Here is a 15,682-nt window from a genome sequence, read left to right on the forward strand (position 1 = left end):
AAAATATAAATAATATATTTGGGAGGCAGCAAGAGTTGACCATCATAATTTGCAGTCACCACCATCTTTCTTCTCAAATTTTTCCTAGTGTTGAGGTACTTATCCTGCCTTTACAGAATGTTTGCTAAAAGTGTGCTCTTTGCTTTCTAAATAGAAGTAATTCTTTTGTTAGCAGACAAGTGCAGTATAGCCCTTTATCCTGAAACACCTTTTAAAAAAGTTTTCACTGTTATCTGGACTACAGACTCCTCTTTATGCTGATCTGATAGAACAGTCTAGTTGCTGCTGTAATATAAAAAATAATAATACAACTTACTGAATGGTGTTTCCATGTCTCTAATATTTTTCAGAAGGTAGACATATTTTATGTTTTGTTTAAAAAATTAAAATTACAATGCTTCTGTGTGGCACTCTGTAGAGCTGCAAGAAAAAAATCACAGTGTAAGCCAAGAGAAACCCCCTGAGATAGTTGGATAAAGCATCTATCAAATATTGCAGGAATTCTAGGTAGGGGAGACTTGGAGAATAGTTCCAAATACTTTAGAAATTCAGTTAATTTGGGGAGACTCACAGACAGCTCCTCTTAGCTACAATAAAGTACACAGCACTTCTCAGAAGCAGCCAGCAGTCAAGACACTGGAAAATTTCCAGGAAATAAAAACAATTTGTTCTTGTGAAATGCCAGATTTGGTGTCACTACACTGTTGACATATATATTATGGTTCAGAAATGCAATGCTTACTGGTTGTGGTCTGGATAATCCTCTACTCCTTCACAAAAGGAAGAGCCTGTTCCCTATGGTCTACCTCTCTCCTGAAGGGCTCCCTGTACACAGCTGGAAGCACCAGTGAAACAGACACCTGTATCTCACTGCAATACCTGCTCCTTGCCTGTTTGTGTGTCACAGATGTAAATCAAATCACAAAGACACAGAATGGTTTGCCTGGAATGTACCCGGTGGAGACTGCAAGTGCAGTTTTTTTCTCTTTGGTTGTTAATGAATGACAGAAGAACATCTCTCTCAATGAATTGAAGAAAACATTAGGTGAAGGAGGAAATTGAAGCAAGTCATATATCTAGACCTGTTTTAAGTAGTTTGCATTTTTAAACTGTAGATATGAAGCATTAACACAATACCTGCAGTTTACTTAATTACATCAGTTTAAGAGCTCAGAGTACAAAGAACAGCATGCCTTACTGCCTGCATTTAGTAACTTAAAAGAAAATATACAGGGGTAACATTTACTCTGCATTTAATGATATCACATGAGATTAGAGCTGTTCAGAGCCTGTTATTTTGATGAGTTATCAGATGGCTCTGATAAAGAGCATTGAGAGCATCCAAAGTTACTGCTTTTTATTTTTTGGTGAATTTTGACCTACGGTTTTCTTTAGGAACTCTTCGTTTTTTCCGTCTCTGAAACAACTTTATCTTCGCAAACCGTCCCGCTATTTCTCGTCTATAACGGATGGAAAGGACTACTCCAACAATACACACAGTAAAAAAAGCAAATAGTGCTAGTCTTACTATTGCTCTCTGAGAAAGCTTCCTGGGTGGAGGGGGTCCACTGTCAATGCTACCTCCAAATCCTCTCAGTTCACAATATGGAGGAGCCCAGCCATATTCGCAGTGACAGTTCTTACGATTGTTACACACTCCTCTGTCATGACACTTTGTCATGTTGCAGTCGTAGTTCAGCACTGATACACTCATACAAGTCCTGTTGATACAAAGCATATCACTACCACAGGGTGTGCCATCTTCCACAGCTCCCACATCTGCTCTCTGTATCCCTATGTGATAGTCGAGACCCCAGCAAATTTTATCTCGAACAGGAGTTTGGACTAGCGTTACATGGTTCTGCAAGAAAGGTATTTTGGCTATGTCTTCACACTGAATCCTACCACATAAGACATTCTCAGTACTGCATTTTGTATACTGGATATTGTCACGAATACCACAATTCCCAAACCGGTCACCTTGAGTATTCACGGCTTTGAAGCAATCTAAAGGGGCAACCTTGGCGTATTTGCCAAAGAGATCCCGGCACTGTTTACTGTGGGAAGAGCATTTTCCTTGATAGCAATAGATCCCATCTTCACAAGGGGCTCCATCTTGTACATACACATCCAGTGGGCACTGCGGGGAAATCCCATCACAATACTCTGGCAGGTCACAGCTGCCAGTACTTGCTCTGCAGACTGTTCCTGCTGGAAGGACCTGACAGTTCCTGCAGCATTTTCCAGACGCACAGACTGAACCTGCAGTAAATGTACAGTTTGCACGGCAACAAGGATCTCTTCTGCAGCTTGCTGCTGAACCACAGTCGCATTGCTCTCCGCTTTCTACTATCTTATTCCCACAGTATTCACTCTTGTCCGTGTAGAAACTGCCAGGTGCTGGTGGTTGACGAAGGCACCGACCGCCATTTACAAGCAGCTCAAAGAACTCCTTGTAACTGCACTCACTGAACGCATCAGTTTCGGAATTGCTTTCATACATAATGCATGTCTTGCGTCTGCATTTACACTCTGGTTTATCATGCTCCATCCCAAGATTATGGCCCAGCTCGTGGGCAAATGTGACAAAAACTCCAGACAACTTTCTCTCTGTGAGGGAAACAACAGCCGATGACCAGTGGCTATCACACACTGTCCCTAAAAATGCCAGTCCCAGGTGGATTCCAAACCTCTGAAATGCAAATAAGTGAGCAACATCGTGGTACATACGAGGGTACAGGTTTTTCTTTCTCCAGTCGTTAAAGTCACTAAGTACTTTGGGAATAGAGTGAGTAATATTTATAAAGTTATTTTCGGTCCAGATCTCTAGTCCTATAAGAAACAGCTGGACAGAAAGCTGTTTGTACATAGTGTCCCCAACATTGATGATTTCCATGACGGTCTTCAAGACTTTGGATTTGCTCCTGCCTGACTTTACAAACCGTACGTGGTCCACGACCACGACTATCTTCACGTACCTGATGTGCGTCCACCAGTCCTTCAGCCCCTCGTTCTCATCCCCTGCCTTGGCAGCCCTGAACCAGGGCAGCACAGCCTTCTGCTGCCGCAGCACCTCCGGCGTCAGCCCGCAGCTGGGTCCCTCGGGGCTGTTGGCCTCCTCCATGCGGTAGAGAAGGTGCCGAAAGGCCGGGTCATTGGGGACGGGCTCGATCTGGTAGGTGTCCTCCTCCACCCAGAGCACGCCTTGCAGGCCCCTGCTGCAGGTGCTCAGCGCCACCAGGGAGCCGGGGCTGCCCAGCACGTGGCCCTGGTAGAAGCAGTTGTCGCGCACGAAGGGATGCTCCTCCCGGCGGCTCCCGTCCCGCCCGTAGGTGACCAGGGTGAAGGGCCGGGACACCAGGCCCCTCCGGGGCTGCAGGCGCAGGACCCGAGGCCGCCCCGCCACGTTGAGCCAGTAGGAAAGGGCCGGGGCGTCCTCGCCGGCGCGGGGGCTGAGCTGCCGCGGCACCGTCACCCAGGCCAGGCGCGGCTCCGCGGGCCGGGCCCCCCGGGACCCCGCCACGGCCAGCAGCAGCAGCAGCAGCAGCAGGAGCCCCGGCAGCGCCCCCATCGCCGCCGCCCCGGCCCCAGCGGGGATGGAACCTGCAAGGGCCCGGCCCGGGCCGAACCGCCCCCAGGCTCCAACGGCGCCCGCGCCCCGGGAAACGGCACCGAGCGCTGCCCATCGCCTCCGGACAGCCCGCCCCGCTCTCTGAGCCGGGACACAGCCTCGCGTGGAGGAACGAGTGCATCAGCCTCGTTCCCAGCTTTTCATAGTCTTGTTTCAAATTAATGGGTACTTCTCCTTCTGAGCAGACATAGTGAGCACAGCCACCAGTTCAGCTGCACAATCCTTGTCACAGGTGTTTGCGTTGAGCAACCACAAGTGGGAAAATGTGTTTTTAAATCTCAAAAGGTTTTTTTTTTTTGCTGTTTTTATTACAGGACAAGTTGTGAGTGGACATCAGAAACAGGCTATTTCAGCCCCTGAGAATATCTGGAAAAGCTTAGAGTCTGAAATGAGTAAGTACAGAAATACTCCCTGTGGTGACCTTAGCATGTCCCTTACTATAGCTACTACAGCATAAACCCCCTCAAGAAAAAAGGTAGAACCATGGGGGAATTCACTTCCACTACCTTCTAAAATATAGATGCAAACTAACAGTACCAAGTATAAAAGCTTCAAGCCTATCTACACCACAGCTGCTACACACCTACAACAATGCACCTTAATTACAGACAGCACTTATACAGCAGCCATTTTCCCACATCATGTCCTTTCTAAAGACTTGTGATTTCATAGCATTGGCACGAGAACACTTACAGGTACATCCATCCCTTGGCTACCATCCCTGTTTTGGTACAGCTCCAGCAAGACATAACCATAAGGCAGTGATCTGGATTGTGGTAGGACAGGATGTCCTGCACAACACAGCTATGTACACTGGATTTTTGGCACATGGTGCTGGGATTCAACATAGCCACAGCTGTTACCTTCTGGGAACTCTTCACAACTTTCTTTTTATTACCACAAGCACATTTGGGATGAAGTTCAACCTGCTATGGCCCTTATCTTGCTCAGCTGCAGGAGGTGCACCCTTCCACCATCCCATAGGGATGTCAGGAACTTCTGTGTACTGACCATCACCCTAGCACAGGCAGCAACACTTAACATTTCAAACTATGAGAGATAGGCCCTGCCCCTCAGGAGGCTGGGTAAGAAAGAAGCAACTGGCAGAATGCTCAGAGCCTCCTTCTGCTGTCTCATACCCCAGGGTTCTGAGTGGGCTGGTACCTTACTCTGGGCACATGGCAGCCTAAAAGCCTTAGGTTACCAACTATTGTCCAAAGGTGCTTCAGATCCTGTGGTTTGGTACACTGCTCATTCCTTGCAAGCCAGGCCAGCATTAGTAGCATACACCCTGGAATACACTACCTCAGATTAAAGGAATGAATGCAGGATGCCTGCTTCTATTGGGATCCATCTAGGAAGATCTTTCTAGATAACTATCCAAACTCATGACCTATCTATTTTAGCCCTAGATTTATTTTCTTATTAGTTTTAAAATTATAGAAACTATTTCTTGTGAAGTCTTTTATGTGCAGCTAGTTGTCGAATGCTTGTCCACTACTTTTCAGTTATCAGCTTTGCATGTCAGTACTGTGAATTACATCAGATTATGTCTCTTGAAATAAATATAACCCAGACCACAGAAATGGAAAAATCCTATTACATAAAAACCCTATTTTGGCTGTTTTATGTCATGAATCTCTCTCCCAAAACAATAAGTTCTGTAATAGTAATATCAGCTTAACCATTAAGTAAAACCAGTGTCCAATAATATCTAAAATCTGAGACCATTCTAACATCTACCTATGTGGATTTGAGGGTCCAGTTATCAAACCTTTTATCTTTATCCCAAGCACACTAGAGGCACAGCAATTTGTAGTAGGTAACCTAACTTTTCCTCCTCAAAATAGAACACAATATATTCCAATGTCCAAGCAAAAAAAAACCAAAAAAATGCTGTCAGAACATATGACTTATTTGCTACTAACAAAGTATACATTTAAGAAAGGCATTCCAGCAGCCAGGAGTTTTATTTGCTAAGAATTCCAATTCCTTTCTATATATAAAAGTCTTTTTCTTTTTACATAGGAAACCTAGACACAAAGGATGCAAGTTTGTACAGATTTCAGGAGTCTACTGAACATGTCCACGTAAAAACCATTCTCAGGAGCCAGCATTCAAGATAAGATGAAGACTGAAAACACCTCCTTTGAGGCAGCTCACATCCTGACATTAACACTGGCATGAGAGGTTTCTACAGAAAAAGCTGTGACAGGGATCTCAGTTCCTGAATTGTCAGTCTCAGTGGAAGAGCTTAAATATAAAGAAAAGGGAGAAAGAATCTTCTGTTTTCCAGATACTGACTAATCCAGATGTGTAATAGCTTCTCCCCTCACTGGAGTCTCATTCGTTTCTCGGGTGGTCCTTTAGCACCAGCACTCTGAGCATTCTTCACAGCCTCTTTTTCCTCTGGCTTGACAGCTTCAGGGGCTGGTTCTGGTTCCTTCTTGATTTGATCCACTAAAGATGTAACAGCAAAAGAAAGTTAAACCTCAGATTTTCATTCCTAAAGCACTCTTAAGAGTATTTAGAAAATATTGTTAATGTCACAAGGGCAACATCAATTTAAAGGCTGTAAGAATAGTAAGCAGAGAATAAATTCATACTTATATCGATTGGAGGAAGAGATTATCAAGGTGGAAGAGATTGAAGTGATACAGTTCATGCCTTTCCTGTTTGGAGGCTACATAATCAACTCAAACTCTTCACTCTCATCCATTACTTTGCACAATTAGATTATGCCAGAATTCCAAACCACCTCACAGTAGCATCAGCAAGAGGTTACATGGCAACTGAATGATACTGCATACAGAGTTTAGTTTTTAAGTCTTGTGAGAATATTGCAGTTTTACCTGGGACAGGCTTTTCTCCAGGCTTTTGCTGTGGGGGGAAGAAAAAAAAGCAACATATCAGTGGAACCAGAGTGGTAATTCTCAACCCTTCCTGCTATTAATTTAGGAATAAAAAGCAAGGAATGCTCTCTTGTAAGACGTGAGGGTAGAATGGGCCACTAAATACACTTTAAATTAACATTTTATAGCATCCAGTTTTTCCTCTGACAACTGAAAAACACTGAAGACAAAAATATGCAGTTAGCCAGTCTTTCACAGGACTGGCTGAAGAGCACTTTTGTGAGATGCTGTAATTTCCTTTGCTCCCAAGCAGAGGACCTGGTGGAACAAATGGCTACCAAAGACAATCAGAGGTAACCACAATAACGTCACAAAATGCCAAGAATTTCCATGCTAAATAATGAGTCTCCAGAACAACAGAGTAACTAAAACAAAATACTGTGATGGCTTGATTGAGTTCACAAAGCAGGAAACTGGAAGCAGCAGCAACATCTGATAGCCGAGAACAGACCCTCTGTGATCAGATAAGAAAAGTGTATAATCAAGTTCACTCTCATAGTTTTGTCAAGGTCTTAATGACTTCAGTGATTATAAAGGGAGATTCCATACTCTAATATGAGCCTTCCATGTCAAGTTTATCTAATCCATGTTACTGCTGCAGAAATCACAAAATTCCCATTCAGTTTCAGCTGTTTAAATACTTAAGACTGTCTTTTAAGTTCTAAGTTACAGTAAAACTGCAGCTTTTGAGTGTCATACCTGAACAAATCTGGGTGGAAACTTTTGTCTAAGGTCTAAAAGCAAAGCATCTACTCGTTGTCTTTGGAAAATGGAGCTGGGTTCTTCTTTCTTCTTGGCTTTTGGTTTAGTTTTCTCTGCAAGTCACAGAAATATTAGAGAAAGATGTATTAAAATTAATTTTCTCTTAGCAGCTCTTTGTTGTATGACAAGTTGGTATTTGTCTATCCTCTGAACTTCCCCTAAGTTTTCTTACTGACATAGGTTGTTTTTTTGTTTTGGTGGTGTTTTTTTTTTTTTTTTTTTTTTTTTTTTTTTTTTGTGGAAGGCAAATTAAGGATGATTTTAACCTTCTGACAAACTGGTTTGGCTTCTGAAAATGTCTTTTGGTCCCAGAAGGGTTTAAGAACTGCCCACTTTGTTGACACACAGTTCATTATTTTCATCTCCCACCCATGCCTCAATGCTCATTCCCACCATCACAGAAGGGCAAGATTCCTTTCACCTGGTAGAGAGCCTTAACTTACCCTTCGGACACTTCATTTCACCTCTCCACCACCACTGTGCATTGCCTCAAGCTTTTCCCTACATTCTCTTCCTCTCCCAAAGTATGCAGGAGAAACTAGCAATCATACCTCGTTCTTCTTGATCTTTGAAATGCCACCAGTAGCCCTTGGATGGGTGATAGCGACAGTAGGACATCGCTTCTTCAAAAGCGGACTGAATTCCATGCACTGCAGTGAGCTTTCAGAACAAGAATGTAAGGTAATGTTCAGAACTCAAGGACAAAACACAGCATATATTTTGAAAGAAGGTATTTTAAAATTGGTATTCTATATTCATTTTTGTTCTGGGAAGAGAACTTGGAACATCCAGTTTTGGACTGAGAATGTAATTTCTTTAACAAGTTCTCACAAGGCTCTTCTGAAGTGCTTTTCTAAACTGACAGAGAAAAACTTCCAAAAGCAATAGTTTACAAGAACAGAAGCAATTAAAACGAACTTGAGCATCTAATTTAAGAAGAAATACTACATCAACTTAAAAACATAAGCCTAATTTAAAAATAAATATTACATTAGTTTAACATTAATGCTCCAAAGCAAGCTTCACTGATTATTTATTTAATTACTATTTCATATGTACTGTCAAATAATTTTTAAAATTTTGATTATTCAAACTTCATGCTATTCTGCCAATTGTGTAGCTTCAGTCATTCTGATCATTTATCCTCAAACAATGCATCCTAATTTTGGGAAAATACTGCACTCTCACAAGGGATGCACACAATATTAACCAGTGGGGTTTGTTTTAAGTTACTGCACCATTACAACACAAGATCTTTCCTCAAAATAGTGAAGGAGAGATTTAAACAGCCTGGAGGACAACCAAAAGTAAAAACATATAAACCAGTATCCAACAAATGCACAGAACACTTACAACTCTGGAGTTAATGACAGACCCTAAGTCAGGCGCTTGATAAATCACTCCGGCAATAATATAGTAGTCAGCCAATGGTATAACTGTGGGAAGGAAAAGGAGAAAAACAGGGGATCAATTTAAAGCTCTGGCTGAAGACTGTGCACTTGTTGCTGCATTTCAGTTGTAGCAGCAGAAATTGCAATATTTCTCTCATCACAAAATTTTCTCTTGCTAATCTTTTTCTTCAAGGTGTTTTATTTGCACCTTAGGCACAGACTGATAAGGAGAGAAAAACCAGACAGAAATGTCTGCTTTACAGATAGAAAAGCATCAGCTTTAAAGTCCTGTCCTACTGCAAGCAAATGATTTGCCTCACAGAACTGGGACCTTTCAGAATACACTAAAGCTACTACTACTAGAGCTAGTCAAGTGAACTGCTCTGGAAGTAATTCCACTAGCCTTGGCTACCAGTAGAAACCCACAATAATGTAAGATCTCATTCTTCTGGACTCAGCTTTCTCTAATTTCTACAGTCCTCTCTCTCAGCTAGATTTCCCAATTTCCTGTAGGAAAATGTAGCACAGGGCAGCACTTTCTCGTTGGCTGTTCCCATTTCCCCACAAGATGGCACTCTCTGCTGCTGGCACACTGCAGGGAACTGCTGGAGAAAGGATCTCCCCACCACAAGGCCTCATACCCTCCCACTTACACTGGAGATGAAGATAGAAAAGGGGAAGCAGAAGTGCTTAGACACAATTTAGGAACTGAGGAAAACAACTGACTGCTTGGGCTTCTGAACAGGGGCAAGAAGTCAGCGAGTGTACCTTGTGTAGGAGATTGCCTTTGCTGCTTTCGGATAATGAAGAGAATGGGCTCTTGAGCATGAAGGAGGATGTACTCCACTCCAACCATCTGGCTGAAAAAGAAGCAACCAGAGTAAGTATCTTCCTCGAAGTAAAATCTGTAGGATGTGAAGAGTGACCAAAGGGCCCAGCAATAAAATAGTGAAGTTCTGATGCTTTGAAAGCTCTTCTTTTTAACATGCAGTAAATAAAGGCAAAGGATTTCCTGAGCTAGCTGTCAAACCCTATGTGCACAGACAAAAGGAGTTATAACAACCTGACACAACACAAGTAGAACACATTAGCAACAGATAAATAGCAAGTAAGACAAAAATTTGTCATCATGGAGATGTCATTTAAATACAACAACAAAGAACTGGTGTATGATGTGACCATCTGTGTGTCTGATGTAAAAGCCTCTCTGCAACCACATCTGAGCACAAGTGACTCCACCAATGGACTTCTAGCTCTGCTTGCAAACTCCCTATCATATTGTGGAGTCTTTAAATAGTTCTCAAACAACTCACTTGTGCTCAGCATAGCAGATGGGGAACTGAAAGGAAAGTTAACTTGCACATGCAGTCTCAATACACAGCCATATGTGATCAGTCTATTTACAACACTCACTACTCTTATTATCCATACTAAAAAGCCAGCTCTTTGGAGGAATTATGCACTAATTATGGCACACAGCCAGCAGTATATGGAAACACAAACTATTTGTGAACTCAAAGTATCCCCTAACATAAACCCTATTCACCGCAGAGAAAACATTTAACTACATTACATTATTCAGGTCCTGTTGAGGAGGGAGGGTGAGAGAAGACAGCTTTTCTATTTCAGAGAAATATCTAAAGGGTGATTTACTGGAATCTCAAAAGATAAACAGAAACCTTCATACTTAACACCTCCTCGAGATGGCATAAGAAGTAGAAAACATCCAAATACAGAAAAAGCTGGGTTCCCTGGAAAGTGGTGAGACTAAAAAGCACAAGCTTTGCAGCATGCTTCCATCTAATCACCAAAGCCTCTGAATGGAGAGACAAGGGATACTGCACAGGAACCAGTTGCAAATTACAACTTACTTCAAATGGTCCAGGGTCATCCGCTGCATTTTGACAACTTCATTGTTACATGTTCGGTCATAGAAAGGGTTACTTCGCTCTGAGAAATAATCCAACACACTTCCATTGTTTAATATTGGAATCCAGGAGCTGTCAACCCAGGAAATTCCCAACAGATTATCTGGGAAAATAAATCCACATTGAGTACCAAAGCAGTCAAAAACACTACAAATACATCCAAGAGTAAATTGCCATCAGTTCACAATTATAGCAGAGAAAGGAGATGGAACACAAACACACCAGTTAAAATTAAAGAACTAATTCATAGAGTTCAAATAATAATTGATAACCTTTAGCCTTCTGCAGGACTCTTAGCAGTGTACCAAAAAAAAAAAAAAAAAAAACAACCCAAAAAACAACAGTAAACACAAAGATCTTTGGGCAGACGCTTCCCAGTAATCTTGAACAAGAGATTCTATTCTTGACTATAAACTTAATCCACCAAATTGCCTGCAGCAAATTACTTGTTCCATAACCCAGTGGATATTACAGGTATATAACTACTGAACAATTGTATAAAAAAAGCAGTCTTTTTAAATGAACACACTTTATAACCTACAAATCACAATAGATCAGGTAGATTCTTACAGATTTAGGGAAATAGGAATTGAAGCCCCTGCATTTTGTTATCATGCTGCAGCAAAATGTTCCTCAGGCACATCAAAGAAACCAGCGTCAACAACCATTTCCACAGGCAACAAATTTGCTAACATTGGAGATCCAGGAGGAATCTTGGAAAAAAACCCTGAAATTCATTGATTTTAAATCACAGGAGCAGCAAACAGAATTTTCAAGACACAAGAAAGCAGGAAGACATATGCATTGTTTAGATTAAAAAAACCCTAAGTGATGAGAAGTCACGGAAGACTGACTGAAGATCTGAAATTCCCTCCTCACGGGAACCACTCCCTAAAGTTCATGCATTATATACATACCCCTAACTCCCATTTATCATTCCACTGAGAGTATTTTACTTCTGTGACAATTCAGCATGCTCAAGGATCCTCAGATCAGTTTCAAAAATATCAGCTCATACACTACTAGCGGCTTCTGTGAGGAAGAGTTAATAAAGTAACACGACCTGCTTAGCAAACCAGGAAAAATGTAACAGAAATAGCTACGTGTAAACCATTTTTACTTGCTAATCTCAGAATTTTCAGCCCAACTGTTTCAGGCAGGGCAGGGAAAGATAGGGAGAAGTCCAGAAGCATTCATGTTATTTCACATAGGCTATTCTCTCTCCTCACTAGAGAAAAGGAAATCTCAGAAACACAGCACTAAGATCCATTATTAAGCACCTAAGTTGTGGTAGCACTGTTTATTCCAAATGCTATTCAAATCCAAAAGAGCTCTCCTTTCAAAAAAAAAAAAAAACAAAACAAACCTTTAAATCTTAAGCACTTGCATTATTCTCATAATCAACTCTCACAATATACTTCAAATACAAATGTTCTTTGTATGATTAACAGTATCTGCATTTCTCGGATGAATGTCAAGCAAGCTTTAGATATATATATATATAGCTATCATGCTGTATATTGACTGATAAATGCATTGTAAAATGGAATATAAAGCTGGTCTCTAAGACTCACTTATCCACAGCTGTTAAGTGTCGGTATTTATAATTGCCTTTAAAACTAACAAGATTGTTCTCTTAACTATTCTTGGAAAGAAGGAGAGGAAGAAAAAAACAAACCGTGAGCCTGACATGGCTGTTATACTGAAGGGTGCACTGTTTATTTTGGGTATAAGAAAGGATGGCGTTCCTGCTTCCCTGTTCCTTTCAAAAATAGGACATCTTGTGAAAAGCATTTCTTGTAGAATTTGCATCACAGATGCAAAAGTAAAGTGCTTGTGACAATACTGCCAATCTGTCACAATTTTCAAGACAGTTTGGAAGACATGCCAGAAATCCATGGCCAAAAAAAAAAAAAAGGAGCAATTCACACAAAGTGCTGATCCTGGCCTTGTCAGCCAGGTACCCCAGCACTAGGCTTTGACAAAGCAAGAACAGTAAAGTGGCCTGACAGGGTATTGGGTTTGCCTGACCAGGTTTGGTAGGGGGTGTTTCAGGGGTGGCTTCAGTGAGAAGCTGCTGGAAGCTTCCCCATGTCCTACAGAGCCAAGCACAGACCACGGTAAGGTGGCTGTCCCCCTGCATCTTCCCCACGGAGATCCACAGTGGAGCAGAGATCCCCCTGCAGCCCCTGGAGGAGCCCACACTGGAGCAGGTGGATGCCCAAAGGAGGCTGTGACCCCATGGGAAGCCACGCTGGTGCAGGCTCCTGACAGGACCTCTGCTCCCTTGGACAGAGGAGCCCAAGCTGGAGCAGGTTTGCTGGCAGGACTGGTGACACTGCAGGGACCCAAGCTGGAGCACTTTGTTCACATTTCTCCCCATGCCAAGTGCAATACAAGCCACGCCAAGCAGCCCCACGAGCTGCCAGGCCAGGCTCACCTGGGCAGAGCAGCCCCAAAGCTGGTCCCAGGGGTAGGGCAGGTCAGAGGCCACACTTGCTGTGACAACGGGAACCTGCCCATCCTGACCCAGCTGCAAACACCTCGGTAATTTTGGAGACGTGAAGGATTGCCTCTGTAACGAAGTGAACCATCCTGCACAGAAGGTACTTAAAAATTGTGAGCAGGTTGGTCTAAATGCCAAATATTAATCTGCAGTATTAACTCCACCAATTTCTGAGACCAAGATGGATTAAGCGTTAAAAATTTCTTGACAACCTGTATATTACTAGACCACACATGGGTCAAGGTCAAAAGCTTGTGGAGATAAAATATCCTAATACTCTTGGACTGGTGAAAATGCAGTTGCTTTAGTTTCAGTAATATCTATTTTGAATTTAAATGATAGTCCCACATGATGGTAGACTCAAAGGGATACAGAGTAAAATTACACCAACAATCCCATTTTTCAGAGGTGCAAAATTTTTGATTTTTCACTACTGGTTACAGAGAAATCTGGGATGGTTTTTCATAGGTACACCCACTGATCATCCAGCATTCTACCTTAATTTCTAACCTTTCTGTTCCCCAAATTCAGGGAATATTATTATCAGCTTCATCCTTATCTGAGTCCCATTCATTTTTAAAATGCTTAACCAAAGTGGCTAGGCTTAAATCTGTTTTACTGGAGTGTATCATTCTGGTGTATATCAGATCCAGAGTGTATTCCTCTGTTGTTACGACAAAACTTACCATGCAAGCTAAATGCTCAAGTAACTTTTTTTAAGAACTGTGTATAGCTATGCATCTCACAGAAAAAGGCATGGAAAGCTCAAATCTGCTTATCAATGAATCAGATTTCAAAGGAACCTGAACATAACATCCTGGATGCAGTACTGATTGGTGCTTAGAGTATCAATATGAATTTAATACCTGTAGAGCCTTGTTCTCAGGGGTATAGGCTGGTAGAGGATTTAAGAGCAGTAAATCAGATACCTCAACTCTGCTGTGTAGATGGGCTTTTTGTACCAGGTGAAAAAGCCATTGGAGAAATTCATGGAGGTTTTATTTATCATTATCTTCCTCTGATCTAATTGGTAATAAATTAAATTAATTTCCCCAAACCGAGTCTATTTTGCCCAGGACAGTAACTGATGAGTGATGTCTCTGTGCCCTGATCTTGATCCACAAGGCTTTCATTATATTCTCTCCCCCTGTCCAGTGAAGGAAGGCAGTGATAGAGGGGCTTTAGTGGGTACCTGGCACCCAGCTAGGGTTAATCCACTGCAGATAGATTAAAAATAGAAGTATGCCTCAAAATCTACTTAATATACGGAACTATATTAAATAAAAGACTTTGAAGGAGCTTAAACGATTTGGAGTAAGGCAGAAGGTTCTCATCATAACTTAATACAACACTCCTCCATTAATCGTCTACATAGTTTCTTTGTGTCATTTCAAACACAGCAGTCAGAAAAACACACAGGACTACACATAATCATTAAGAATTTGAAGACAAAACCGGAGAAAACCTCAGTGACATTATCAAAATTGACCCTGCATGAGATTTCCCTAAATACCTGCTCTTGTTAATTCTCTGAGACTCCACCACACAGGCTTCTGATGTTTTTCCATTCAAACACACTTAGAAAGAAAAAACTCTTCTTTTCCTGTAGCCTCTGAACCCCCACTTCTTTTCTCAACACTCAAATTCTTCACAACAATTTAACTCCTACTTTGTTTACAACATAAATACTCTTCAACGCTTCATTCAAATACCGCTTCTTCTTCAAAACATAATCTCTTTTTATTCATATCCCTAACGTTTCTTGGTTTTTGTCACTTGAGCTTTCTTTCCGGCTTTCCTCACCCCTGGCCTGCCCCACCACATCCCCCTAAGGGCTCTTGGGGTTACCGGCCCTACTGTCTGCTCTGCTCATGCCAGTCCCACAGACACCAGCGTTTCCCACTCTGCCCCACACTTCAGAGCTTTTGGAGCTGTTCCCTCACGCCGCCATCTCACCGCAGGCCCTCCTTATCTCCCCTGAACAGGCAGAGCCTACCAGGAGGAAGCTTGTTTTTCCCAGGCGGCCCTGAGCACAGGGAAGAAAGCAAGCCGCTTTTTGGGCAGCTTTTCCGCCCAGCCCGGCCGAAGGACCGCCACAGCACCACACCGACCCCCTCCCGCGGCCGCCCGGCGGAAGGCTGTGCCCCTGCAGGGCCCCGGAGCGGCGGGACGAGCCCCGAGCCCCGATCCCGCCCCGGCCGCGGGCCTACCTCGGATATCCACAGCCGCCATGGCCGCCATGGCCTCCCGCGCACGTCCGGGGGCGGGCAGGAAGCGCCTGGAGCGGGCGGGGCGGGACGGGACGGGACGGGAGAACGCCCCTCGGCCCTGGCCAGGGAAACGCCTTCCTGAAGGGGCGGGTGGAGCTGTTTCAGCGTCCCTACCGCAAGTCAGAGAGCGGCCTGCGCGTCACCTGAGCGGCGCGTTGTTGCAGTGTGCATTTTGGGTTTTCAAAAATGTTTGTAATTTTTTGGTATTAGGTTTCTGTAAGTGTTCATCCGCCCCCATCCCGTTTCCCTTAATGGCTGTTATCAAGTCACATAATAGGTGCG

General features: G+C 42.9%; 2 protein-coding genes across 2 annotated transcripts; both read right to left on the reverse strand.

The window, feature by feature from the left end:
- Positions 1-1,357: 1,357 nt before the first annotated feature.
- Positions 1,358-3,585, reverse strand: LOC310910149 (disintegrin and metalloproteinase domain-containing protein 20-like; the record flags this gene model as incomplete). Its single annotated transcript, XM_083862606.1, has 1 exon — positions 1,358-3,585. Exon 1 carries the CDS (start codon positions 3,569-3,571, stop codon positions 1,358-1,360), a length of 2,214 nt encoding a protein of 737 aa, XP_083718732.1. The 5' UTR covers positions 3,572-3,585.
- A 1,983-nt stretch (positions 3,586-5,568) lies between these two features.
- On the reverse strand, positions 5,569-15,416 carry MED6 (mediator complex subunit 6). Its single transcript, XM_083864197.1, has 8 exons — positions 15,341-15,416; positions 10,568-10,727; positions 9,465-9,556; positions 8,659-8,741; positions 7,857-7,965; positions 7,243-7,358; positions 6,484-6,511; positions 5,569-6,091 (listed from the first exon to the last, which is right to left on the reverse strand). Exons 1-8 carry the CDS (start codon positions 15,369-15,371, stop codon positions 5,964-5,966), a joined length of 747 nt encoding a protein of 248 aa, XP_083720323.1. The 5' UTR covers positions 15,372-15,416; the 3' UTR covers positions 5,569-5,963.
- Between the last annotated feature and the right edge of the window lie 266 nt (positions 15,417-15,682).

This window comes from Zosterops lateralis (assembly GCF_965231275.1).
Source record: "Zosterops lateralis genome assembly, chromosome: 6".
Taxonomy (NCBI): domain Eukaryota; kingdom Metazoa; phylum Chordata; class Aves; order Passeriformes; family Zosteropidae; genus Zosterops; species Zosterops lateralis.